General features: G+C 40.3%; 3 protein-coding genes across 9 annotated transcripts; all 3 read left to right on the forward strand.

Annotated features, from left to right (window-relative positions):
• Window positions 1–838: 838 nt before the first annotated feature.
• On the forward strand, window positions 839–3,337 carry gpatch11 (G patch domain containing 11). 3 transcript variants are annotated; one of them, XM_080481208.1, is made up of 8 exons: window positions 839–1,003; window positions 1,200–1,426; window positions 1,643–1,684; window positions 1,779–1,899; window positions 2,025–2,115; window positions 2,501–2,641; window positions 2,792–2,873; window positions 2,970–3,337. In XM_080481208.1, the coding sequence occupies exons 1-8, from the start codon at window positions 954–956 to the stop codon at window positions 3,023–3,025; spliced, it is 810 nt and encodes a 269-aa protein (XP_080337334.1). In that variant the 5' UTR covers window positions 839–953; the 3' UTR covers window positions 3,026–3,337. The 3 variants fall into 3 exon arrangements, with proteins under 3 accessions (XP_080337334.1, XP_080337335.1, XP_080337336.1); XM_080481209.1 differs by having other exon boundaries at window positions 846–1,003; window positions 1,649–1,684; XM_080481210.1 differs by having other exon boundaries at window positions 856–1,003; window positions 1,205–1,426.
• Window positions 3,338–4,667: 1,330 nt separating this feature from the next.
• Window positions 4,668–11,910, forward strand: LOC308120604 (interferon-induced, double-stranded RNA-activated protein kinase-like). Its single transcript, XM_080481300.1, has 16 exons — window positions 4,668–4,880; window positions 5,544–5,670; window positions 5,765–5,913; window positions 6,005–6,128; window positions 6,360–6,427; window positions 6,509–6,590; window positions 7,372–7,403; window positions 7,495–7,537; window positions 7,621–7,700; window positions 7,815–7,934; window positions 8,041–8,169; window positions 8,252–8,468; window positions 8,935–9,075; window positions 9,204–9,305; window positions 9,621–9,683; window positions 9,859–11,910. Exons 1-16 carry the CDS (start codon window positions 4,774–4,776, stop codon window positions 9,979–9,981), a joined length of 1,707 nt encoding a protein of 568 aa, XP_080337426.1. The 5' UTR covers window positions 4,668–4,773; the 3' UTR covers window positions 9,982–11,910.
• A 741-nt stretch (window positions 11,911–12,651) lies between these two features.
• On the forward strand, window positions 12,652–22,253 carry LOC308121139 (interferon-induced, double-stranded RNA-activated protein kinase-like). 5 transcript variants are annotated; one of them, XM_080482230.1, is made up of 20 exons: window positions 12,775–13,059; window positions 14,445–14,481; window positions 15,249–15,387; window positions 15,491–15,633; window positions 15,901–16,024; window positions 16,136–16,203; window positions 16,278–16,427; window positions 16,519–16,651; window positions 16,809–16,876; window positions 16,988–17,075; window positions 17,890–17,951; window positions 18,052–18,094; window positions 18,216–18,274; window positions 18,363–18,482; window positions 19,328–19,456; window positions 19,550–19,745; window positions 20,885–21,025; window positions 21,253–21,354; window positions 21,587–21,649; window positions 21,910–22,253. In XM_080482230.1, exons 4-20 carry the CDS (start codon window positions 15,575–15,577, stop codon window positions 22,045–22,047), a joined length of 1,743 nt encoding a protein of 580 aa, XP_080338356.1. In that variant the 5' UTR covers window positions 12,775–13,059; window positions 14,445–14,481; window positions 15,249–15,387; window positions 15,491–15,574; the 3' UTR covers window positions 22,048–22,253. The 5 variants fall into 5 exon arrangements, with proteins under 5 accessions (XP_080338355.1, XP_080338356.1, XP_080338354.1 ...); XM_080482232.1 differs by having other exon boundaries at window positions 12,869–13,059; window positions 15,889–16,024; XM_080482229.1 differs by lacking the exon at window positions 14,445–14,481 and having other exon boundaries at window positions 12,652–13,059.
• The last annotated feature ends 5,386 nt before the right edge of the window (window positions 22,254–27,639 follow it).

The raw sequence follows: 27,639 nt of genomic DNA on the forward strand, positions 1-27,639 counted from the left end.
AGAGATAACATTCGACACTGAATGATAGATTAATAGATCCAGTTTAATAAGAAAATGCGATATCAGCAATGTCTTCACCTATAAGAACATGGCTTCGGAAAGAATGAAGCATTAATCTAAAATGCCCTAACTCACCTAGTCAACGCTGCAATAAAGAAAAGAAAACAGAACAAAACAAAGCCCAATGCTGTAAATGAACAGTTCACTGGTGTTTTGTTTTATTTCTCTCTGTCGTTCATTCAGTCATCACCCCGCGACTGGAGGCTACATGAGACACGCAGGTTCAGTCATTAAAGTCACAGTTTTTTTTATGATACGACTTGTCCAGTCACACACACTGTGTGGTATGGATGGCCCTGACAGTCCGGTGGTCCTGAGCTGACAGCTGGAAACCTCCAGCTGTTGTCTGGTGAGCTGGTTAGCAACCAGCCACAAGCTAGCTACTTCCTAACAGGAACCAGCTAAACTCCGGGCAGACTGCCGCGGAAAACGAGCTTCAGCAACCTCTACTTATATTTTGCAATTTTTACCGACTTCAAAAACGTCACAGTGTAATTCCAGTCTTGAAAAAAATTGCTTTACGTACTAAATTGTTAATCTTACCCGTGTTTCGATGACCCGGGATGAATGACGACGAGTGGCAACGGTGTCGCTTTTAATGTTTTCCGACTTGAAACTGAAGCGATACTATAACTTTGATGATGTGATGAATTCAATAAAACATTAAATAAAACAAAATATATTGACAAAATACTATTTATTAATTTTAAATGCGCCAATCTGTTTGGAGGAAATTACTTCATCTTAAACGCAGAGGAACCTTTGACACATTGTTTTTGTAGCTCGTCGGAATGTATCTGCGTAAGAGCAAAATATTTGAGTTGGTTCGCGGAGGTTTCTGAAGCCAGTAAAATACGCATTTCTGCACGTCTTTTTTTTATTATACGCCCATAATGTCTGACGAAGAAGAGGACTACATGTCGGATGCGTTTCTGAGTAAAATGTACGCGTTTTCTGTTTTTAATGTGTTATTTAGACAGAATGTTAAGATTGTCGTACTAATGAGAACATACATGTATTTCATTTTACCACATTTAACCAGTCAGCGCCGTCAGAGGTGGAATTTGTCAAAGTATAGGAGTGATTCGTGTAACATAATTTCTATCTCTAACTGTTTTATGTTTTGGTTTTTTTACTAGTCAAGATGTTAAACCAGGTGTCAGCATGGTGAGGAGGGTGAAAGAAGCGATGAAAAAGGAGGCACTGCACAAGGAGAAGAACATTACGAACCGCCAGAAGACCTTCAAAGAGCAGGAGAAAGAGGGCCGGGAGACAGCTTTACAGAGCTCCATCAGCAATGACAACAAGGGATTTGCACTTCTGCAAAAGATGGGTTACAAAGCTGGGCAAGGCCTCGGAAAGCAGGGCAAGTTTCTCTTCTTGAACTGTTTTGGAATTCTTGCTAAATGTCATTAGTAATGTAAATAGATGAGTGTCTTTTATGTATTTTATTGTTCTCTTTTTATATGTTTATACTGTTGCACATGCATATGGACTGCACTTACAATTTTGTTATTTCTTTAAACAATGATGAGGCTATTCCGATTCTCATTCTAAATATCAACATCTCTTACCTCTTCAGGAGCAGGGAGGGTTGATCCCATTCCACTAAACATCAAAACAGGTGGCCATGCTTGTTATTATTTTGCAGTTTTCTTCGATGGTGTGTGATTAAACCAATGTATTTACTGCTTTTGTATTCCTCTACGTTCAAAAAGATAGAGGTGGCATTGGAATGGAAGGGGTGAAGAAAAGAAAGGCTGAAGAAGAACTAGAACAATATCGTCGAAAAGTGCGAGCCAAACAACAAAATGAGACCAAATCTCTGGAGGATTTTAGGTGAAATTCTTCACTGGTTGAGAACAACGTGACGCCTATCAGCACTCTCCTCTCCTGTAATACAAATGATTGGTGTGTGTGTGTGTGTGTGTGTGTGTGGCGGGACTTGTGCTTTTTCATTTCAGGACGAGGGTGAGGACAGAGAGGGAGGAACGAAAAATCGAAGCTGATCTCAGAAACAGTCAGAGATCTTGTGAGCAGCTTGACAGTCAGAAGGTCAGAAGAATTCTGCATAGGAATATCTGCACATCACTGTTATTGACGTTTCTTTTTTTTTCAAGATTTCTGATCCCCTCCACTGTAGTAATGCTGCTTACAATTATCTCACATGAAGATGAAGAAGCTCTTTGATACATTAGTTAGACCTTTTCTGAATCCTTCAATTGAGACATGTTACACTATGTTAGACTGTTTTAATTGTTTGCTTGTCTTACATTGTGCCTGTACATTTTACTTCTATTTTATTCTTTACTATTTATGTTTTTGGTGCCGACCGGCCCTCGAGAACAGAATTTTGAACCAAGACATGTAAAAGCATGTAAATGGTATGAAAATATAAAATCTTTGAATCATATGTCATTTTTATGGTTTTTCATTGCAGGGCATAACAGTCCCAAGAGAAGACTGGTACTGGCCTAAAGCAAACACTGATGACGATGAGGAAGATGAGGAAGATGAGGAAGATGATGATCCCAAAGAAGAAAAAGAGGAAGAGGAAGAAGAGGAGATTATTGAACTCAGCGTTAGTATTTAGCTTGTTTACACAACTAGATAACATACAACCCTATTGTGTGAGCAAAAATCTTAGAATATTTTAATACTTTTAATACCAGTCGCAGAGCTTGAACCACAGGGTAATGTTATGCTTTAACATTGTGCTCCTCTCTTACAGTCTTTTGATAAACTACAAATATTGACATCCTATTTGAGAGGAGTCCATTTTTACTGCATATGGTGTGGGACCACTTACAATGGTAAGAGTGATGACGTCCTGGTGTAGTTATATGGCAGCTTTTACTTTCATCTGCTAATTTTTTGTTTATCTTTTCTTTTCTTTTTTCTTTTTTCAGATGAAGACGACTTGTGTTCCAACTGTCCCGGGGATACAGCAGCCGACCATGAATAAACTCCTCAGAAAATTGTAATGGGTTTTATCGCATTTTCAACTACCAATGTTTGAAATAGAGTAAATTAGTCCCTGGTTGGCTTAACAACCAGATGGAGTAAAATTCATTCATCATCCGACTTTTAGTTTCCAGTATATTAGGGGGGGAAAAAGCTAAACAGCAACCCTCTTCCTGTTTGTGGCGAGCCATCTTCAAGTTTGGCATTTAAATGTAAAAAATGTTTTCATGTATTTTGTGAATATGCTTTTTGTTACCAATCTATAGAAAATAAAACCGTTTGTTTGGCTTCAACAGATTTAACAGCTGTCTTTATCCTTTCTACACTCATTTTGTCTTTATTTCGGGCGAAGAGTTCTTCTCCCGCCTCCCCAACCCTCCAAAAAGTCATCGGCTTTGTTTAAGGTCACATGTCATTGTAATATTAAAAAAATAAAATTAAAAGGGACTCCTTTAACTAATTTGAACAAGAAGTGTGGACTATAGAATTATGGCAGTTATTCCACTGTCATGACTGACTATTTTAAATTTGTGTTCCTGTTTTGCACCACTTTATCTGTTAAGTATTCTGTTGAAAAACTTACTAACGGCACTTAAGAACGAAATTATGAGTAAAAAAACTCTCTGGGACATATTCGACTCAATATTAATGCTGATGAAGGATAATCAAGTCCTGCAAGAAAGAATCGTCAGCCTTACAGAAGGAAGTACAGTGCTTTATATTATTGTTCAGTGTATAAGTCTAAATATAAAAGAGAGTTTTCAGGGACAGCCTTTATTTTTTCACTTTTGGGAAGCCATTGAAGTTAAAATAACGCTGTACAGAAGATGCCTGGTTTAATGATTACATCTAAGTATTAATCATTAAACCAGACATCATACAGCTCTATCTGTCCAAAGGTCACGAGGCACTGGAGCTGATCTGGGTCTTTCCCCGTCTTTTGTCTGAGAATCGTGATTGCATTTTCTAATTCCGTAAATAAGAAAAAGAAAAATTGGTGTAAAATAATGTAACAATGCCCAATAATGTGGATATTTTCACCAAGTGAGATGTGAAAAAGCCAATAATAACTTGCGAATATTGCTTGCATCATATACAGTTTTGTTTTGTTTTTATTTCTCCAATGCCACCCTGAGGGCCAGTCAAGCACAGCTCAAAGGCCACACATTGCCACCAAGCCTTAAAACAGCTTTTAGTTTCTCCTCTCCCCACCTGTGGAACAAACTTCCTGAACACCTGAGGACAGCTGACTTCTTTTAAGACATGCCTTTAAACTGTTTTATATGTTCAGGATTTCTATTAAAAAATTTATTTCACCTATTTTATTAAATGTATTAAAGTTTGTATCTTATTCTCATTCAGGTCTGAAAACTACAGAGCCCCAGACATGACATCTGAAATAAAACTTTAAATTGTGCCCACAAATTAGTATTCAGTGGCCACAGAGTAGAATGATATTTATTTCTTTAAATTTTTTTACACATCTGTCTTCAAACGGGTTATATTTGAAGTGCTCAAAGTCAGTGTTAGAGGCGTCCTTATAACTACAACTCCCAATGTCCATTGCGATCACAGCGACACCCTCTGGTCAATGTAGTTCATTGATTCGCGTTGGCCGTTTATGACTTAAACGAAACTTACGCAGACGTAGAAGGGGAGTTCCGATACAAGACGGAAACGCTCCAAAGAAATGAGCGTTGGACATAATTTACACATTTTGCGGTGTTTATTCGCCTTTAGGAAACCACAATGGCATCGGAAAACTTTATAAGTAAACTGAAAGAGCACGCGGACCAAGGCCGCTTGATGCTGAGCTTCGAGGAGGTGGGATGTGCTTGTCAAGATTACATCTGGACGTGAGTTCAACGAATGATCCGACACCAACATCAACACGATTTCTTTCTTTTCCCTTTTTCATTTCCTTCTACGCTTAGAGATCTAACATTTGGAAAACAAGCATCAGACATACGCATGTTGATTTAGGCCATTCAGTATTGTATACAGTAGATATGTTGTTTCTACGCCACAATTTTTTTTATGTATCTATTTATTTATTTATTTTAACGTTGTTGGTACATAGATAACTTGTATCCCTTAAAGGTAAATCATGTGTTCTCTGTAAAAGTAGTCGTATTGCATGCATCATGTACATACACTGTCAAGTCAGTACTGTACTATGTGCATGTGGATTACAGGCAGCACAGCCTTGATAGAGGAATTCAGCTTGGTGTCAGTGTACAAACAACAGGTTAAGGTATTACAGTAATAAGTGATAATAAGCTGTATTTGGCATAACTTTTGTAAGTGATACGCACATTGCTGCAGGGTTAAAAAAAAATTCACATTGGGTATTGCTCACATGTGATACTTACAATTAGCTTTCCAGCATTTCAGGTTATTGTACATGAAGAGTCCAATATTATGCTATGTCAAAAAAATAGAAAAATAAATAAAAAACAGTGTGGGATTATTTCCATAACCATGCAAAGAGTTTTTATTTGTTTGTTTTAACTTTCCAGATTCACTACAAGAGCTGTCTTGAATGGCCAGCCTTATCCTGAGGGAGTGGGCAAGAACAAGAAGGAAGCCAAACAAAAAGCAGCTGAAAATGCCTTGATCATCTTGAAAGGGGATCATATTAATACTGTAGGATCATAACGCTGTTTTTTTACTAGCTGTATCATTGCACTTGTCTCATTGATGCACTGTTTGTTTGACTTGATTTGTTTGTTTTCAACAGACTGAAAATGTGTCACAAGCGTCAGCTTCAACAGTTCATCCAGCAGTTCACATTAAATATATGTCCTGGCTTAATGAATACGTTCAAAAGGAAAAGTTGCCTTTAAAGGCTGTGGAGACAGTAAAACCTGGGCCAAACCACACTACACAGTGAGTGTCCATGTTGAATTGTTTTTTGTTTTTTTTAAGTTATTGGTTTAAAATCTTAATTTAAAAAAAATATCTCTGCGGATGACTTTAGATGGTGTTCCTTTGTGGTCGGTGAGAAGGAGTATCCAGGTGCGTATGGGAAAACAAAGAAAGAGGCGAAGGAGGAAGCAGCCAAACAGGTGTACAATGAGATACGTGGTAGTAAAACTACAGAGGTGAGCAGTGGGACGCACAAGTTCATGCTTGCGGCATAGAAAAGAGTTATGCAAATATTTAAATTGTTCTATTGTTTGTCTTTGAGAGTGGCGATGAGAAAATCAGTGGCACAGCAAATCAGCCCAACTCAAATCAAATAAGAAGTGCTCTTATTGTTGATATAAAGAAGATCGGTCGCTATAAAACATGGTCGTTACCTACTGTGTGTCACGTGTTTCCTGTTCATTCAGGAGGCCTCCAGGTCAGCACTGTCCGATAACTGTGCAGCAGCAGAGTTGTCCACGCCGCCGAGCCCGCAGTGAGGCAGTTACTGAAAACTATAATGCGTCACAAACTTTATTGTTGAGAAAACGCCCCTCATTCATTGTCTTTCTCCAAGGGACTCTGGTTTAGCAAAAACAAACAAACCAGGGACTTCGTCTGACGCGTTCACCAATTCATCAAAACCCCTCAAGGAACAGGTTGGTCTCTATCGCACACAGTCATGAGCTTTCAGTTAGAATATTCAAGATTTTACTGAAGTTTCACCGAGAAACTATTTTTTAACTTTTTCATCTTAGATGAGCACTATTAAACATTTATTCACTCAAACTGATGTAACGCTTGAATTTTTTAATACCAGTTGTACAAGTGCATTTCTAGTTAAGCTAGTCTAACTCTGGGTTCTCCATACATCCGTACATTGATATTTCCTTCTTTAAAAAAAGAAAAAAGTAATCAGTTTTGCAGCATTGTTGTTTTTTTTTTTTTTATATATTAAAATCCAAATTACATTTCAGTCACATACCGTGATTTAAAAACCACTGAATGTTAAAAATCACTCTTGTGATTCTCTTTCTTGTTACTCGCTTCAAAAGCTTGACTTCACTTACCTGAACCTAGTTCACACACATTTTTAACGCTTTAAATCACTAGTTCTTTAAAAATATTAATGTTTTTAATATTAATATTTTTAATATGTATTGAATCTTTCTTTATTGGGAACTGTTCTTGATGACAAAGCCTCCGTGACGATGATGTGACCATGTCTTGGGCCATTTTCTAAGAGTGTTTAGTAGAACGGTTGCGCGTCACCACTCTGTAGCACAGCCAAAGAGTTTCACACGTGATCATGTGCATGACATTAGGAATATGTTTGTTGACATGTGTTTAACATCTGGGATGATGTGATGGCATTGAAGTGGCGTCAGACACAAAACTAATATCATCATGATCTTTTATTTTTAACTCTCCTCTGGACAGGATCAAAGCCCGATTGTGAAGCCCAAAATAAAGTAAGTAATCTTCAGACGACCATTTCAAAGTGAATGTAATCCGGAGTTATTGCTGAAGTATTGAGATTTTTTTTATTGTTTGTCTTTTTAGAATTGCAGCAAATTTCAAGAATGCGCTCAGAGACAGTAAAGAGGTAAAATGTGATGTATTGAGCATATGAGTTTGTGTTGTTGATTCTTGTTTATTCTCTAACTGTCTGTTATGGCTTTCACTCAGATTATAATGCCCGATTTCAAACGTAACAATGCTGACAACATTAAACGAGAGAAAACATCAATCCAGTCAGCATACCCAAGGTGTGGAGAGTTAGGAGATGAAATATCACGCATGTTGTATATTTACAGATATATAAACAGTTTCAAATAATCTTCACATTTCCAATCAGTAACGTTTTGTGTTGAATCCAACAGGTTCACATCTGAATTTGACTCAATAGAGCGTCTCGGTCGAGGCGCTTTTGGTCGTGTTTTCAAGGCAAAGCATAAACTTCTGGAAAAGGATTTCGCCATCAAGATCGTTCGTAGCAAAGAGTAAGTCAGGAGTGATGTTTCATTTCACGGGAACATTGTATAGCGAGTTTATTATAAAAAGCATTTGACTTTACTTAAATCACTTTCTTGTTCTCCTGTGGATCAGAACAGCTCGGCGAGAGGTGAAGGCGCTGTCAGACCTCCTACACCCAAACATTGTCCGATACTACACCTGCTGGTTGGAGGATTCTGATTACCAGTGGGAGACTTCATCAGGAAGCAGCAGTGCTTCACAGTAAGTCTCGGCTATTCTGGTAGATTTTATTTTCCAAACCGAAAAGGATTTCCTGGTTTGCCCCTCCCTTTTTTTTTTTTAGGTCTTCCAGCGAATACTCTGGGAATTACCTCTATATTCAGATGGAGATGTGTGAAGTCAAAACGCTCAGACTGTGGATAGATGAGAAGAACGTTCAGAATGTGAAGAAATCTCTGCGAGACTCCAAAAGAAGGAACGAGAGTCTGACATTCGCGCTGCAGATTGTCAGTGGAGTCGAGTACATCCACTCTAAGATGCTCTTCCACAGAGACCTGAAGGTGAGGCCGAGAACGGGTGGAAGCTGTTTCAGTCTTATTTGTTGGACTTTTAAAGCATCTGTTTCTCTTTCTATTAAGAGTAAGTGATGTCCAGGGTGGGTGAAATGTCTTAAAATACCTGAAAAAAAAAAAAAAAAAACCTTCTATAGCAGTGGCGTTCTAGAGGTTAGAGAAGAAAGGAGGTTGGAGGTTTTAGGTTTGATTCCCATTGACATCCTCAGGCTCCTCAGGTGATGCACTGCGGCAGCCCACTGCTCCTAATATGTAGAGTGAAGGGTGGATCAGTTGACTGCAGAGAAATATGATCAATAAAGGAGGATTTCTTACTTTTCTTTTGCAGTTGGTCAGTGTAAATGTTTGTTGTCTGCTTATGAAGCACTCCGCAGTACAACTGGCGGTTCTCTGTGGCAGACAGGTCAAGACGCTCCATGTCTACTTTTATTCATTTACATTTGTACATGTTCAGCCTGCCAACATCATGTTCGGACGAGATGGAGAAGTGAAGATAGGGGACTTTGGACTGGTCGCTACTGAGAGTCACGACAAGGACAACTTGGTGGAAAGATCAGAGTACAGGGGAACACCATCTTACATGGCCCCCGAGCAGGTGAGAGAAACTAAATGACCAATGACTTCAGAGTCTTCCACATCAATAAACATTATCCTCGTTTCAACTTGTGGAGTCTGCAGAAGTCAAATTTCACCTGTTGATACTGTGGTGTTTTGTCGTAACAGAAAAGCAAGACAACATATGACCGAAAAGTGGATATATTTGCTCTGGGGTTGATATATTTCGAACTGCTTTGGAATTTACCGACTGGCCATGAAAGAGCCGTGGTGAGTTGATTGGAGACGTTACAAAATGTTGTATGTACATTAGACGAACTCCTAAGCTTTTGAAGCTGCACCTAAAAAAATCAAAATCATAGTTCTCGATGTGGTCACCATTGCTTCACAAGTAGTTTTGCAGTCTGGCAGTATACCATTATTATCATTATTATCATTATTATTACACTTATCAATATTATTCCAAGCACGTTTTACATTTGTGCTGAAATCAAAATATGTTTGTTGTGTTAGATGTGTTTTTGTTTTTTTAATGACACCCTTAAAACTTGTTTTTCTTTATGTCTTTAACGTGACTAATTTCAGACATGGAACGATGCCCGGATGCAAAAGCTACCCCAAGCGTTCTGTGAACACTTTAGACAAGAGGTACATGAACATTGTTTTTGTAACGTGACTCTTGAAGCGCTATTTTTTCACCCGTTGACAAAGACTTGTAATAGTCATCGTAAGAACGGCAGATGAGGCTGAGAGAACTGAAGTCTGCGGTGGTGTAACAGAAAAGGTTTAAACGTCTGTTCCTATTTTTGCCTGGTTTTTGCAGAGTCTCTTCATAAAGTCAATGCTGCGTGTGGAACCGGAGGACCGTCCAGAAGCCAGTGAACTAAAGACGAACTTGGCAAAGTACAGAAATCCAAGTGAAGCTAATGAACAGAGGACCTATTGATTACTGCAACAGAATACTGAAATCTCTACATGTCGATAGCATAGCGTCATGCCTTATTGTATTTGGAAGGTGTTAAATGCTGAGGAAAGGGTATCTTTTAAACAATTACATTCATGTAACAGTAGGTCACAACTGTGTGGTACGTGGGATTGTACAGGAAGGAAAAACGTCATATCATTAATAACCGATGGATGCATCATGAATTACATTTCTCACAGTTGACAAATGATCACTTTCCATTTCTTCATTGTCTAAAATAGTTCTTTTATAGCAGGGGGGTCAAACATAAGGTCCGTGGGCCAAAACTGGCAGGCAAGAGGCTCTAATCCAGCCAAAACACCAAGCAAATTGCAAAGAATTATAAAGAAAACATTGTTTCTGTGAACAAATTTCTTAAAGGTCCCATAATATACCATTTTTCAACAATTTCACATAGGTGTCAGAAGTCCACCAACATTGCATTCAAAGTGTTTTGCCCCAAATCCAGTCTTTGTCTAAAAGTTCCTCTCGTGAGCTCTACGGAGAACAGGCTGTTTCTGGCTCGGTACAATGAGCTGTGTCTGTCCACTCCATGCCCCTCTCAGGGAGAAGATCAGCATTGGGTTTCGGCTAAATTTGGCTTCTTGGGGAACCTGTTTGAGTCACCATTTTTAGTTGTTTATTTAGTGCAGCTGCGTGCTTATGATGTGTTCTTTATTACGCTTAATAATAGTTTAAAGGCTTTAACATGGGTTTCTACAGAAGCTTCGTTATGAGCTGGGTTTTATTAAGGTGGGCAAGTTTTACAGGTTTACAGTGGATTTATCGCTATGACTCAAAGAAACCTGTTTTTCAACCATTCCAGTTTGAATCAGAATCTGACTCAGAAGAAGAAGCTCCGACTCTGCAGCTGCAACAGAACTTTTTTAGAATTGTTACTTGAAAATATTGTGTCTGACTATTTCACTTAGTTTGGTTGTTTGTGTTGCTATGGTCACTGCCAAGTAGCTAACGCTGGCTCCTGCTAACTGTAAAGGGTAACTGACACAGGTTTTTATATTATACTGAATTTATTCCGTATAGCAGTGACCTTTGTAAGCTTTTATCCACCTATCGGATGGTCAAAGTGCGTCTCCACGACCAGAGGGAGTGGTTATCTCCCCACATTTTGTCATAAAGGAAAAATGGCAGAATCGCCTGTATGAGCACACATTTGTTTAAAAGTGGAGCAAAGCAAGTGAGGAAGACTTTCTTCACTTCTGGGGATTCATACAAAGGCTATGGCGATACATATTACTTTTAGGAAACAATTAGAAAGAGAATTTTACATAATATGTGACCTCTAAGTGGAGGGATGCTGTCAATTGGCCAGGTCATTATGGTAAATGAGAACCAGTTTCAGTTAAGTTACCTGGTAAAATAAAGGTCAGATGGATATATAAAAGACCCAAAGCCATGCTGTCAGGGTGAGTTTGTAAAAACATGCATAATGCAAGTTGGTTTTTTTTGTTCTTTTAACATATCACTGTATTTTGCACCAGAACATTCAATTAAAATTGGCATGATATTGAGATTATGGTCACTTTCTGTAGCAGTTTTTCTAAAAAAAAAAATCATTTTCATCACGTATACTCTGCAACACAAAAAAGTACAACTTTAAAGTATATACTCAAAGGTGGGGTTCACCCACAGAGGCACACCTGATCCACATCAGGGCCTTAATCACCTCTCTGCTGCCGAAGGTTATTATGTCACTATGTCACCAATCCAGCCCACGCAAGGTGAAATTGGGTCGCATGTGGCTCCTGAAGTAGAAATGTGTTTGACACCCCTGTTCTATGGTAAGGTGGGATAAATACATGTCTGGTAATAATGTCACCTGGAAACCTTTCTCTTTGTACTTTCAAACGTGCACTCTCAAATAAAACGGAATTTATGGATTATGAATGTAAGGAATGTGTAATAGTCTTTTTTTTTGTACAGTGTTTTGTGTACTGCCACACAATTTACATTTGGAAGTAAGCTTGGACGCAATCTACTGATGGCCTGGTTTAATATTGAAATAAGTTTGTTTTTTTTAAATCCCAGATGTGTTTCTGTGGGTGAAATCACTCCAAATGAGAATCTTGAATCAATGTCTACTCCATTGTGTCAGCACAACCATCTTCATGGTAAATATGCCATGAAGAGGAGCTCAGTGGAAAACGGAACACTTTCAGTTTTTAGGCCTGCCTTCCTGCCTGGAAAAACGTTGGGCTGTTCTTCAAGTCTTTTTTTTTTTTTTCAAAATGAATGAGTTTTTGTTTCTCCCCACGTTATACAAATCATTACAAGTTCTTTTGAGAACACTCTTGTGTGACAAAACGTTTTACAGCAGTAGTAGCCATCACAGTGGAAATAGTGATGAGGAGAATACACATGATTTGAAATTGTGCTTATACAAGGAGTTTGTGATTATATTGTATTAGTTTCAGGTCTCAGTTTCATAAAAGTAGATGACGCCTGATTTATGCCATTTGGCTCCTCATTATCAGGCCCTGGTATTTGGATCTTTGTTTCCCAAATGTGTCATTTTCAAGTGCAAGAATCTTCCAATGAAAGAATGAATCCTAGAAGAGTGTAAAACTGACCGTGTGCTTATATTCACTCATATATTCTGATTTACACGTCAGGAGCTTCGGCACATTTTCTACCACTTCCAGGGATGGATTAAAGAACCTTACCATAACATGTATTGGTTACGAAGAGTTTGAATAATCCACATAGTTCTGGTTTCACAGAGGCGTCATATTCGGTTCACTTTCGGTTTCGATTACACTACAAAACCACGCATTCGACGCATGAATCGAAAGTTAATTCAGTTGGATTCAAGCTGAAAGGAAAGAGACCTGGTGGCAAACAGGCGAGCAGAGCGGAGATGGACGCGACAGGGAAGGACGCGCAGTGACTGCTGGAAGTTCATGATCGAAACTCTGCTGAGTCATTTAGAAATATGGCAAATGGAAACTACGTCGGCAAACTGACCGAGTATGGACAACGATACGGCCAGCAGTTTACCTTCGAGGATCTTGGCTCCGATGGCCCCGATCATAATAAAACGTGAGTTGAATTTGTGGTTTGTTGTCCTGCGCGTGATCGTACTTTCCTCCCGCGACGTGTCAACGTTTCTACATCATCTCTATGATGGCACGGGCGAAATGAAGAATGCGTGCCTTTATTTGTTTCGTGAAGTACTTACTTTCATGTGACTTAACACAACAGATATGATAAACGCAGATGTTTGTTTTTATTTCATTAGATCGTCACAGTTAAACTTTCATCTCATTACATCAAACTCAATTAAAAACGTTTGTTGTTTTTTTTTTGTTGTTTTTTAAAAAAAGGAAAAGATAAAGACCAGAATGCACCTTTTTGTAGAGGGGGATTCCACATGCTTGTGTTAAAATGTCACGTGATCAGAGATCAGCTGAAACATTTTTATATGAGAATATCATTGATCAAAACTTCCATTATTGCCTCCCAGAGGATGGAAGTGGTAGTGTACAGACCCGTGCCATTTAATCAAACCCAACCCTATTCTAGTTGTTTGTTTTATACCACTTTTTTTTCTCTTCTTTTTTTTTTTAAGTGGGTGGAACCTACCAGGCAAAAATATTTTCCATCAATGACACCAGTGATTCCAATGTTTAAGGACAACAGGTTCTTTTGGAGTGAGTCACCAGAAAGAACCGACTGTCCACACTTTTTTTTAACTAATTTGTTTTACATAAATAATGTCAAATTGTGTGTGAAATGCAACAAAAAAATACTATATTGATTCTATATATTGCTTAAAATGCTCAACATTAAACAGAATGCCAGAAAAAGTGAATTTTAAAGTTAAAAAACACATCTGAATTTGACACAAAAAAAACAATCCAATCTCTGGCTGTATTTTTGATTGTACGTATTTTATTCTAAACTCAATTATTAATTACAGTGAAACAACATAGAGAAGCTCACATAATAATTTTTTTAAAATCCAGCAAAGCCAAAAGAAACAAAACAGCATCCAAATAACAGTTTTGGAAAAATCACATGCCACCATTACCTTGACTATTGTCTTTATGTTTTACTGATGCTTTAGCCCTTTGCTCTCATGTCTCATAGTGCTCTAGGATGTTCCACACCCCTACATCTCTTACTTAGTGTCTACTGCACCATCAGCTCACAATAAATACAGAAAGAGAGAAAGAATTTGCTCTAAAAGCATTTTATTCGTGACTTGGCTGCTTGACAAGTTTCTCACAGTGGTCGTATGTTTTTTTTTGTGGTTTTTTTTTACTCTTGTTACTCTGTGTCACTCACTTTAGATGCTCAGTGATATACTTCCACTACATGAAAGCTATTAATAAATACTATTGGTAAAGGACATTGCTATGTAACAACAATTAACAATGATAATCATAATTCATCCATATTCTTTATTGATTTATCAATTTTAGGGCTGCAGGGAACCGTTGCCAACTAACAATGAGTGAGGTCAGTCCACACTGCCTTCACGGCACGAAGAGAGACTGACAAACACATTCATGTTCACACCTGCAGGCAGTATAGGGTCTCTAATTAGCCTCCAATGCATGCATTCCGACCGACTACCCCTAAAAAACCCAAGCATGCACAGGAAGAACATGCAAACTCTGCACAATAAGGCCCCGGACTCCAACCCATTACATACCTGCTTATGAGGTGAACAGGCTGACCATTCTGCAGCCCATAAGATATATCAGTTAAACACACAAGTGTGTTTGACTACTTTAATTAAAATATTTAAATACATTAACAAAAAAAATGGATCCGAGCTCTTTCTTAGTGCTAACATGTACTGAGCAGCTGAGGACTCACAGGATCCAGCTTATGGAGATATTTAACTTGGGTGACTCAGCAACCAATCAGCACACACACACACACACACACACACACACTGACATATTAGTTTAGATAAGCATCACCATTAAATCCAACACAATGTTTATCTTTACTGTCGAATGAAGCAGAATTGGAAAAGCATGAATGGACCTGGATTTCTCTTATAAAGCGCTTTCAACTGCAAGAGCAGCTTCAAAGTGCTTTACATCGTCAGTCACATTCACACACCGATGGAGGCTGGGTTAACCCCATAAAAAATTTCACACAGAGAGGCGATGGCTGGGATTAAAACCTGTTGTTGTGCCACCTGCACACAATTCTAGCATGAACATTTCAAGTAAACATGCTTGTATAATGAAGTTCTGATAATTATGTTTCAGGTTTAAACAGAAGGTCACCCTCAATGGTGAAACCTTATCGATAGGTGTGGGCAAAACAAAGAAGGAAGCCAAACATGATGCAGCGGAAAAGGCCTTGAAGTGCTTGTTAAAGGTTGATGATCAGGACTCGGTTGACTCTGTAAGAATATTTCTCCTCTCTGCCTGAAATGAAATGTGAATCCTTAACCTATGTCTCCTCTAAGTTTCTTTTTGATCTGCGCTTATTATCATTGTCTCAACAGAACCAAGATGCAACGGGAGCTTCTGCACCGGTTCATGAGGAACGTTTGAATTATATATGTTGGCTCAATCAGTACGGCCAGAGGATGGGAGTACCTGTGAGGTATGAGGCAACAACCAGACCAGCGTGTGATGGGACAACTGAGTAAGTCTGATCATGTCTTGTCTGTGTGTGTGTGTGTGTGTGTGTGTGTGTGTGTGTGTGTGTGTGTGTGTGTGTGTGTGTGTGTGTGTGTGTGTGTGTGTGTGTGTGTGTGTGTGTGTGTGTTTGTGTGTGTGTGTGTGTGTGTGTGTGTGTGTGTGTGTGTGTGTGTGTGTCTGTCTCAGCTTGTATGCAAACCTAGCGCAGTAATATCTGACATATTGTAACATGTCTGCAAGTGCAATGAGGCATCATCAGGTTTTATTTCAGATGTGGCAGGTTTGCGGTTGGTGACAGGGAGTACCCATTGGCGTATGGGAATACAAAAAGAAGAGCTAAGGAAGCAGCAGCTAAGCTGGTATATGACCAGATAAATGACTTTAAATCTATGGCGGTACGTAGTGATGCCAACCAGTTTTTTCTTAACTGACGATGCAGCTAATTCACACTCCCCAGGATATAGAACTGGTATTGATCTCAGACTTGTGCTTTTTCTCTTTTCCAGACCACAGAAGAGAACAATGTGTCAGGACAACGTAATGCAGAATTTCAACGCAATCTTTCTGATACCTGGTGAGTAAATCTCAACAGCAAATCATTTAGTTGTCGACACTCCACCAGTGAAACATTTCACTTGTTTGTTACAGTACTACCACGAGAAGCCTGAGTTTGAACTCTACAGGCAGCATCGACCATGGGACAAATTATATTGGACTTGTCAACCACTACTGTCAGAAAACTGGACGTGAGCATTCATATATTCTAGTTAGGAAATGTGGTCCTGCTCATATGCTACAGTAAGTATGACAAAATGGACACGCAGCCTCTCCAGGCTCACTCTAATTATAGTCTGTAATGTTTAAACCCTCTTCATTTCCTACAATGCAGGTATTTCTACAAATTAAAGATTGGCAACAAGGAATACGAAGAGGCAGAGGGTAGGAGTGTCAAGAAAGCCCAAAAAAAAGCAGCTGAGCTGGCCTGGTCAGCTCTCCAAGAACAATCAGACTGGGACAGTAAGGTATTACAGAGTCTCTGCTGAGCTGTATCACCAATTGTTACTGCTAATTAGTAATTAAGCTTTGCAGTAACAGTTGCATCAACAGTTTTTTCAATGAAATGTTGCTGAATTGAATATTTGCTAACATCGTGTGAAACATTACTCCCGTACACTTTAGGTGTCCTTAAGGTCAGGTGAATCAGAAGACGATGGACCGTCTGAATCGTCGGCACCATCAATTACAATGTAAGACACCCATCAGCATCCTGAAGCTCACAAGTTCTTGTAACTGCACAACCAAATGATCAGTTTTTAGCACTCTGAAGACTGAATTTTTATCTGTCCATTTTTTCAAAGGGACTCCAGTGAGCCATCGTCACACATGTCAAACGATACAAGTGACTCGATAATATTTGCAGACTCTTCAAACCATTCCAGAGCGCAGGTTTGCTCCTTCATAATTCAATAATAACACTGAAATCGTCTGACTTTCAATTGATAGTCAGTCATTTGCCTAAAACATGGCTGCAGTTTACTATGTTGGTCCGAAAATACAGTGAGACACTTCATGCTGGCAGAGTCTACTTCCGCATGTAAGGTACATGCTGTTTTGGGTGCCTCTGCTTCTCCAAAACTTGCCCGAGAACAGGGGTCGGCAACTTTAAACACTCAAAGAGTCATTTGGACCTGTTTCCCACGGGACAGAACAGTGATGCGTTCAGGAGCATCACGTAAAGCCGTACTGCGGGATTCCATGGCTGAGAAATCTTCCTCCTCAGAATCGCAGTCAGCAAATAACCGATAAAATACTTTATCAACAGAGATAAATCTCTCTCTCTCTCTCTCTCTCTCTCTCTCTCTCTCTCTCTCTCTCTCTCTCTCTCTCTCTCTCTCTCTCTCTCTCTCTCCCCCCCTCTCTCTCTCTCTCTCTCCCTCTCCCTCTCTCTGTCTCTGTGTCTGTCTGTGGGCTTCTCCGCAGCAGGCGGACGATGTGCACACACACACAGCGCTGTGTGTAGCAATTTCCAGCACTATGAAAGACAGATTTGTGGAAATTGATGAAAATATGAACAATCTCCTTATTCCCGCAGTGAAATTCCTGCCCTGTTACAAGGTGGACACATGCGGCTTATAGTCAAGTGAAGCGCAGTCTATATATGTACTTTTTTTCTTCTTTTTAAATTTTGCTGGTGCGGCTCAATAGTCAGAAAATACGGTATTGGATTGGTTTTAATGAAACTCCTGTGTGTGCCTTTCAGGTCTCCATGTCAGTAGAATCGGAAAGTAATGCCTTATCCAGTGCTTCAGGACTCGCTTCACAGTAAGTTTTTATATGTCAATATAGTAATAACATAGTTTTTGGAGCTTACAGTATTGTTGAGATCGTTGTTTCAGTGTTTGTCTTCTGTATTTGCATTAAGACCGTCTTCTGAGCCATCCTCGCAGAGTTCTCCTGAAGAACAGGTATGGTGTTTGAAAAAAAAAAAGGATTCTTGTATATTATGTATTATTCTAATTTAAAAATTGTATAAGTTCAAAAGTTGTTGAAAAGTTGTTGTCTTTGTGAATCACTCATTCTTTTAAGAGTGCTGCCAAAGAAACAAGCCCGGAGAACAGAGCAAGTCACACATCATCCTTCGCCAGGTACACAGAAACATTCAACTGTATTCCCATAATGAGCAAGACTTATAATTTTACCCTAACACTTGAACAACTTTGTGAATTTCTTCAGATTTACTTCCGAATTTGATGACATCACGGCTCTTGGCGAAGGAGGCTTTGGCAGAGTTTACAAAGCAAGAAAAAAAATTCCGGGAAGATACTACGCTGTAAAGATTGTTCCCGCTGACAAGTAAGTGTGCTACTTAGTGTACAGTCTGATCTTCATATGTTATAGTTTTGTACTATTGTGACTAGGGATGGGGCCGATCCGATCCAGTAACCTAATTCACGGATCGGAAATTTCCGATACACGAGCCACTTCTGTGCTTTACTGTCAGCTGAAATGACTCCACAAGTGTTTCCCTGCCGGCTGCTCTGCTCGCTGGCTGCAAAATGTGGAATGGATTTTCTGAACGGAAGCGGGTCTCAATGAGACGCGGAGTAATGAGTCAGGAAATCCATTCCACAGTTTGCAGCAAGCGAACAAGCTGGCGTGGCAGCACTGAGGCCACCCAACCTTTCATGTCAACTCGTCCGCTGTTTGGACGTATTTTACTCTCAAAACACCGCAAAGCAACACAGCAACGTCCAATGTTTGCAAAGCCGTTGTACAACGAGGCGGCCACTCTGCAGCCAACGTTTTTAAAACGCCAGGTCGCCGAGGAGAACAGCGGCATCACAACATTGAAAAGCAGCTCCTCCCAATCGTTTGTGTCCGTGTTAGTGCTGGAAGAATTGCTGTTTGTGCTGCGTTGCTAGAGAATTTCCCATTTCCCATATGCACACATAGATGCAGACATTTGTACATTTCATACTTGCTTGTGGAAAGGAGTTTTTTACAGCCTCATATATAATCAACAATAATGAAATTGATAATATTAAAGCAAATAGAGCTCTGGTATCGGGATAGTATCGGTATTGGCAGATATCCAAATTCAGGTATCGGATCGGAAGTGAAAAAATGTGGATCAGTCCATCCTTTTGTGTGACGTGAGGTTTGTTTGTTTGTTTGTTTGTCCGTCTGTCTTTGATCAGAAAAGCTCTCCGTGAGGTGCAAGCATTATCAGAGCTCTATCACAAAAACATTGTTTTATATAACGATTGTTGGATGGAAGATTCAAGTTACAATGAGGAGATGGCAGTGAACAGCCGCAGATCTTCTAAGTAAGTTTTATTCTCTCAAAAGTAGCTATTGTCCATTTCTAATTTAATTAAATTAAAGCCTCACATGCATTGTTTCCGTCTCGGATCTTGCAGTGATTCACCTCCACAGTTCCTCTATATCAAGATGGAACTATGTGACAGCAAAACGCTCAGAGAATGGATCGACGATATGAACGCGAATACTTTGACAGACCAAGAGAGAAGAGAGAAAAGTCTGCCTGTTACTCTCCAAATTGTCAGTGGAGTTGACTACATTCATTCCAAAAAGCTCATTCACAGAGACCTTAAGGTAAGTCTTGACCAAAGAGTTGTTAGAGTCCCAATCCAACCAACTCTCTTCAGGCTTAATATCTATACAAATGTTAATCTTAAGCTATCTTTGTGTATTTTATATGTTTCCTACCAACTTAGCAGTCACTGACTGACTGGTTTATGCGCCTCAAAACTGTCATCCAGATAGTAGTCTGATCTAGCACTGTGCGGAGCAAAGGCACCTGGACACCCACAACAGTACCATCTTTAGCTTAAGGCTTGAATTAAAAAAAAAAACAACAACTGATAAATTGACCTGGTCATATGTCCTAAGTTCCTAACAGACATTTCACCCCTGATCCAATCAGGCCAAAAATGTGCCGTTGTTTTACACGACTCGTAAAAAGTTTGCCATTTTTGACTTCTGGGTGAAATTTCAGGATGGATATGAAATGTACTGTACCCTTTACTCGTGAACCTAATGTAACCTTCTCTAAACCTTTGAGTGCACATATCCAACTGTTCAGTGATCCAGTGTTTCATGAAATGGCCATTAAACGTTCTTGTTCAATTAGAATTGGTATTTAAAAAGTCCTCCTCATCATGCTGTTCACATTTTACGCCTAATATTATCTTCATGGATGACGATGCTCCATCCCATCGAGGTCACGTCATTAGGGAACTGCTGGAGACTGGGGTACCTCAAATGGAGCGTTCTGCTCTCCCTCCAGAACTGAATCCCACTGAAAACCATCAACTGAGTCGTTGGTCGAGACTCTTAACTCTGTACGCAGATCTTCAGTGACCTGAAGGCTGCTCTTCAAGAAGAGTGTGATGACTCAGCAGACTATAAGTGGACTTGTGGACAGCGTGAGACGTTGTTGTCAAGCTGCAGACGATGCTCAAGGGTTCATGATGATTTAATGAGATATTGGTATTTGTTGTCATGGTATACCTTCCACTGGTATAGGATGACCAGATAGATCAGGGGCATGAGAGGGATGATAACTAGTGAAATCTGTGTGAGGAAAAAGCAGAGGACACTGTTGATTGTTGACTGTATATAAAACTGTATGCGTGAAGGAAAACTCTGAGAAAAAAGGGCTTGAATACTTTTGTAATCGAGTGGTAAACGTGACCTGAGCTGTTATGTTGCATCTGTTCTCTTGTTGTTAGCCTCTTAATATCTTGTTTGGACAAAGCGGAGAAGTGAAGATTGGAGACTTTGGTTTGGTCACTGCTGAGGCCGACGACGATGATCAAGTCATGATGAAGAGGACAAATACAGGAACCCGATCGTACATGGCCCCTGAACAAGTGAGGTCGTCTACATTGAAACTTCCAACTTTACTTTAAGTGTCTTAATTTCCATTATGATGTTACACTTTCTGATGCTGGCTACATTGCCACAACTCTGCAAATAATTGGAATTTCTTCCTCGTCTTCCATAACTATTCAATGATGGTTTCACCGTTATAGTTTTTTCTTTTAAGTATTGTACTTGTTAACAGAATGTTCTGATTTGCTTTATCCTTTTAATCCAGAAAAAAACCAGCACTTACGACCAGAAAGTGGACATGTTTGCTTTGGGTCTGATATTTTGGGAACTCCTTTGGAAACTGTCCACCGGCTATGAAAGAGTACAGGTGAGTTTCACCGACTGGAGGTTTAATAATGAGTCATGGTTAAACTTGATTCCATAGAAACGAGGAAGCAGCTAGAAAGGCTACTGCAGTTTATCTCAAGGTTGAAGCAAGCAGCAGGTTTGGTAGAATCTGGGCCTGTGTCACTCACTCCTTCCTGCATTATTGTCTTAAATAGTTTCAACCAGACAAGCTCATCGGCTCTTTTGTGTTTTCTCTGCTGTTTGTGTCACAGATTTGGGGTGACGTAAGAGAGCGGAAGTTACCTGACGGGTTTTCTCAGAGATTTCGACAAGAGGTACACATTTATACTCTCCATTCATCTTTCCACATTCTGAACCACTTTATCCAACATAAGTGTTGTGGGGAGCTACTAACTCTACTGACATACTCTTAATATTTAACTTGATTTTATTCCAAAATTAGACATTTTGATAACCAGCAACAGACATAGAAAGACTTGATAAATATATTCATTAACTCATCGACCACGTCTGATAAAACTGACCTGAAGCCTCTAATACACTGCTGCTGGGATTTGTTGTTTTATTTTGGCAGAGTCGGATGATTAAGTTGCTGCTCAGTGAGAAGCCAGAGGATCGACCCAAAGCCAGTGATCTGATTTCGTGGCTGGAAGAGTGGAATGAGTTATTTAGCCCACAAAGAAACATGTGTCAAGACAATGTAACTGTGTGATTGTTAAAAAACAAAGACGAGAAAAGAAACAGGAGCAGTTGGATATTTTTATATTTTGATTTTATTCAATGCAAGGACTAATATTATGCCATTTAAAAAAACAAACTGGACTGCACTTGTACCTTGAGGTCAATACATGAACTTTGCATTGAGAGACTTTCTTGATTAATGAAACAGGAAATAAATCCATTCATTTTTTTAAAGCATCTTACACGTCTATTCACATTTATCTGTTCTGCTACGTTGGTGATTCATATCTATTGTCCGTCAACTGCTGTTCTGTTCAAGGGGAGAATGTCCAGTATTTTACATCCAGGAGTATCTCAAAAATCATGAGGTGTCATCAGACATGTTAACAGCATCAGTATCAAGTAATGTCACATTTTACACATTAAATCTTTGGTAATGTCAAAGTGTTTTTCAAGGGTTTTCTTTGGTTTTCAATGCTGGAGGTACTGTATGTGTCAATGTAACTGCAATATAAATCTAAATAAATTGAAAGTGGGGCCATTAATGCTGTCAGTTTGTGATGGTTGTACTGCAAACTCATCATCAAGAAACAACTAAATTAATTCATCAATTCAATTGCTGACATGAATCTACTCCCAGTCATCTTTTTTTACCACTTTATTCAACTTTAGGTTGTATGGGGCTGCAGCGGATTAAAGCCACTGAAGATATGCCTGCACAAACACGTGCTTATTCACATCAATTTCAATTTAGGAACACTATGCCACCTAATACCTGATGTGCATGTCTTTTCGGGAGGTAACTAGAGTACGTGAAGAAAAAAAAAGAAAACAGATGCCGGAGGAGAACACGCAGATTACTCATTGAAAGACCCCCAAGCCTTTAATCAAACCAGGACATGCTCGATGTGAGGTCAGAGCGTAAACCTTAAAACCAATTATGTGTCCTTCTCGTCACAGTGTAAACAGAATTTTTTTTTATAATATTTGTCCAGAATGATAGAACAATTATATTAACAATGGAAGGAAATGGGGGGGGGGTTGGACAGTTTAAGGCAGCTACTGGAAAGGGGCTGAGGCGCTCCAGAGCCAGATGGTGGCAGACCCCTGCCCCAAACCAAATGATTTGGTAGCGTTTTCTCCATTTTGTAGTGTTTTTTAGACTTTGTAGTTTTATCTCTAATTTGTAGGGTTTTCTTGATTTTGTAGCGTGTGTCTTTGTTTGGTTTTTTTTTTTTTATGTTTTTTGGGGGATTTTGCTGCATTTTATGAAGTTTGTAGTGTTTTGCACTTCTTGGCCACCATATCTGTGCCTGGGCTGAGTTTGAAATTGGATCTGTCACATTTTCATAAAAACCTGTCATTTGTAGTGTGATCTGTAGGGGGAGCTGTGGCCCCGTGTTGCTCGGTGTGATAAAAGCGTGGCTGCTCTCTCTGGGCGTCCTCAGCCCGTGGGTGAGGAAGGTTTATTCACAGTGAGAGGGCCAAAGCTGAGGGAGCTGTGTGACATTTAATCATGCCTCCGGCACATGCTGGATGATTAGCATCTCTGTGGAAAACAACAGTAACAAGTGCCAAATGCTGGATCCCACACAATCACCTGGACGTGGAGCACGCACTCACAACAGGCCCAGATAATCAGCACGAATCGGCTCCTTCAGCACACCGTATTAACTCAACAATCACCGCAAACTGAGAGCCCTGAAATGTGCTGAGGGCACCACAGAACGGGGCCAATAGGTGGCTGGAGTCGCCTCAGGAAGCCTGAATAACGCAGCTTATTTCTGTCCTATCAGCCACAGTCTCACCTCGTGGTGACAACAGCAGTAAGGAGGATAAAGCTGTGGCAATAAACACCTTACGGATCCAGATCCTTATCCTCCCCGTGGAGGACAGGGGATATTTTGAACCTTCCGCACTGATACTCCTCTAAGATTGTAGCGTGGCTTTATAAAAAAACTCCCAACAGCCGTTCTGGTTGAAAGACTTTAAGCTTCCCTTGATTACTGAGGTCTGTTAAAGAGGACAGGTCAAAGGTCAGCAACTCATCTTGACTCCATGTCACTCAGGGTGTCAAATAAAGCCAGAAATCTGGATGTAATTATGGACTCAGATCTGAAATCCGAAAATTTTTGTAGCTGCCAAAATTGAGGTAATTATTCCACTCCCCCAATAACTACTATCAGCTTCTCTCAGCCAACTTTTTTCTTTTTGCATTTCAAGATGTCATTTAGATATCAGCCGCATAAGAAAACTCTGCGCTATTCTTCCCTTGACATTTATACCAGCAAAACAATGTACTCCCTCATTTTAGCAGGATCTAAGATAAGAAACCTGGTGTGTTTCCAATCTTCTGCAGCTGTCTCGCTTCTGCGAGCAGGGTTATTGGATGTATTGAGGTCACTTCCTCCGAGAGTCGGCGCGGGCACTGAAGCGGCGCTCTTAGTCAGTGGCCTGAACCATGTAGCCAGGGGTAAAATGGACTCGCAAGTCAGAGTGTCTCCCCACACTCCCAAGGGTCGGGGCAAACGATTACTCTGCGAGGAGCCGCATTTCAGAAGCAGCGACCAGAGTTCCTTTGGCCCCGTGCGCTTTCGGAGTCGGCCTCGATTCAAAGACGAAACTATCGCCAACCAGCGGACTTCAAACTCAAGATGAAAGTTCAGATTCATGTCCACGTAGGCTGTCGTGTTGTCATCTTCCCGTGTCTTTGAATACATTTCAGAAGTTTCTGCCGGCGAAGTTAAGGCCCACTTAACCTCTGGTGAACTCCAGTTAACTGGAGCGTGACCACACGCGGCGCCTCGCCTCAGGCCCCGTTTGGCTTTTTTCTCTGGACTTTCCGCCTCTCCAGAACCATCAGCTCGCCGCCGTCCGCGACAATTCAGAAGCACTGCCACTGCAGTTTTGAAGGCCATCTGAATTTCATTTCTCCAAAGTCACGAAATGTATTGTTAACTCCTAAACATCCTAAATCAACTTGTGTCACAGCATACTGATGACAGGTTGTTGCACTTTTGTGTAATTATTCATGCAAATATTTCATTGCATTTTATCGGACAACACTATTTGTAATATACATGAATAACTGATTTACAGTGTTGAAACGTTGAATTTCCAGACTATAAAAAAAAAAAAGCCCCGTGATCTACAGTAGCATGACCTTTCTGTTTACTCCACTTTACTACTGTAACAGTAACGTTGATCACTTGCAGCAATACATTGAAACAAAAACTGTTCACAGTATTTAACGACACACAGTAGGCTTTCACAGCCAGTCGGTCAGCTGTTACTTTTCTTTACGAGCCATTACAGCATGTCTGAGCTGCCGTTTAAAAGAAAAACACCCCCCCACCCCCCCCCCTTCTTTCTTTTTTTTTTTTCCCTGAGAGCCGCCCGATTCAGCAGCAGCCAACAGAGATCTCATCCTTTTCACAGCACCTACATAACATCCACCCCCACGCTGTTGCTCTCCACTTACATAAAACTCATTTCACATGAGAACTCCCAACTGGCCGGCATTGAATCCGCTTAAAATCAGAGACAACTGACTTCATACACTTTGCTCCCCGTCACCCAAATATTCAGACGAGATATGCATCCAACCTCACTTCTTTACGTCTCCACCCGAAAAGATAGCAGTGCTCCGTCTCCCGAGAGCCGGCCTGTCAGATGTAATATTACACATCACAGGTTTTTTGGGAGTTTGGCTGTTGCTGTTTATCACTGCTGCAGAGACTTTGTCAGCGGATTTCTTCTTCCCCTTTTTGTAGTTTTTCTTGGAACTCTAATGTAAACACAATGACTCTGTTCAGCAATCCTCTTCAATACATTCATCTCCGGAGTTATTTTAACAAAGCCAGGGAAATGTTTTGATTGTTGCAACATATTCACACATATTAAAGTCTTAATCAGATTTATTATTGTGCGCTATCTCTTTAAAAAAAAAAAAAATTATTTATTTTTTTTGCATCAGATATTTTTGTGGGGAAAGTGATAAAGTTTTCCTGTGTGTGGGGATGTTGCTCTTATTTCTATTGGCAGATGTGAGTAAAAGCAAGGTGAATGTGTGGGTGTGTGTGTGTGCGTGCTCTTTTCTTGGCAGGTGTGAGCTCTGTGTGGCAGCTGAAGGAGCTGTCAGAACAGCTAGACTTAACGCTGCCTCGTGTCATTTTGTGTGGGATGGTAATTTACTACAAATGATATTGCATTCTCCCTGTTGACAGCCTGCCAACGCTGTCAACCGGCAGAGCCAGCAAAAGTCGTTTGTTAACTTCCTGCACCCCTCCAACCCCCCCCCCCAAAAAAAAAGCTTATACTGTCTTGGTGCAGTTGCAGCCCCACCTCACAGCTTTTGAAGGTCAAGGGCGCGATGGCAGACTCACCTGGCACATCTTTGAAGAGCCAACGAGTCGGCCCCCTGTGGAGTTCAGCAGTTCATTGCAGAGCAGCAGGGGAGGCAGCCGCGTGTCAGGAGGATCCTCTGAAAGCTTCACTTTGCCCCCTCTTTTTCTTTTGGAGAAATGACACCTTCTGACAGCCCAGCTGTTGCGCCGATTCTTCTGCCCGCGTGAAAGACACGTGTGGGATGATGCAACTGAGATGGCAATGTGGATTTATCTTTTTCTTGCGAGAAGACAAAAGGAGGCCTCACCTAAACGTGTGCACAGTGGGTTCTCTGAGAAAAGAAACACGTATACTGCGTTGTGTGAAAAGTTTTTGTTCGTGACTCTAACAGTGTTGGAGGTGATGACGAGAATATGAACCTGCAACCACCAAAGCTACTGCTACTGCTACTGCTACTGCTACTGCTAGACGCATTCCTCCACATGTATGGAATGAGACATCCGAACATCCCATTCATTGCTGTCATAAATATATCACAGCTGTGGGTAAGCAAGAAGCAACAGGCTTCTTCTCTGAAAGACTGTGAAGTTACATTTTCTATTTGCTTTTAAATGAATTATAAGGAAGTGTCTACTTCCACCGTTGCACCTGCAGACTGAAGCTATGAGATAGGATTTATGCTCTGCGTGCTATTAAAGGCTCAATCATGAAGTGTTTATAGTCTGCAAATTAGAATATTCAGAGTTGGAGGGATCAAGCGAGGTGACTTTGTTGCATAATTTAAATGATAAGTGACAGTAAATTCAGGTGTGATGGCAATGGTGATTAATTGAGCCCAACGCAGTCTTTTTTATCCCCCCCCCAACAAGTTCGCAGAGAAATAATGCAGGAAAAAAAAAAAAAAAAAAAAAAGACAAGCTCATCAAGCTGGCAGATGTAATGACAGATAGTCTGAATTGACAGGAATTAATGATTTTTGTAATGTTTGCAGATTCATGTTTGCCTCTTTCTCTTTGTGTCAGTAGTAATTACGCAGGCACCTCGGGGAGAGGCAGTTGAGGGAGATGAAAGCTCTGTGAAACCAGGACGTGAACAAAGCCAGAAACCACATGGGGGGGGGGGGCAATGCTTGAACACCATGCCATGACAGCCAGCCTTTGGGGCTGTTTTATTCAGCTGCCAGGAGCTTTTTAGGATTCGTTTTATCTGCTCTGCCTTCCCACCCACCCACACGCCCACCCCCTCTGGATGGTGCTCCAGATGATTTGTGTCCAGT

This window comes from Lipophrys pholis (genome assembly GCF_963383615.2).
Source record: "Lipophrys pholis genome assembly, chromosome: 15".
In the NCBI taxonomy this organism is placed as follows: Eukaryota; Metazoa; Chordata; class Actinopteri; order Blenniiformes; family Blenniidae; genus Lipophrys; species Lipophrys pholis.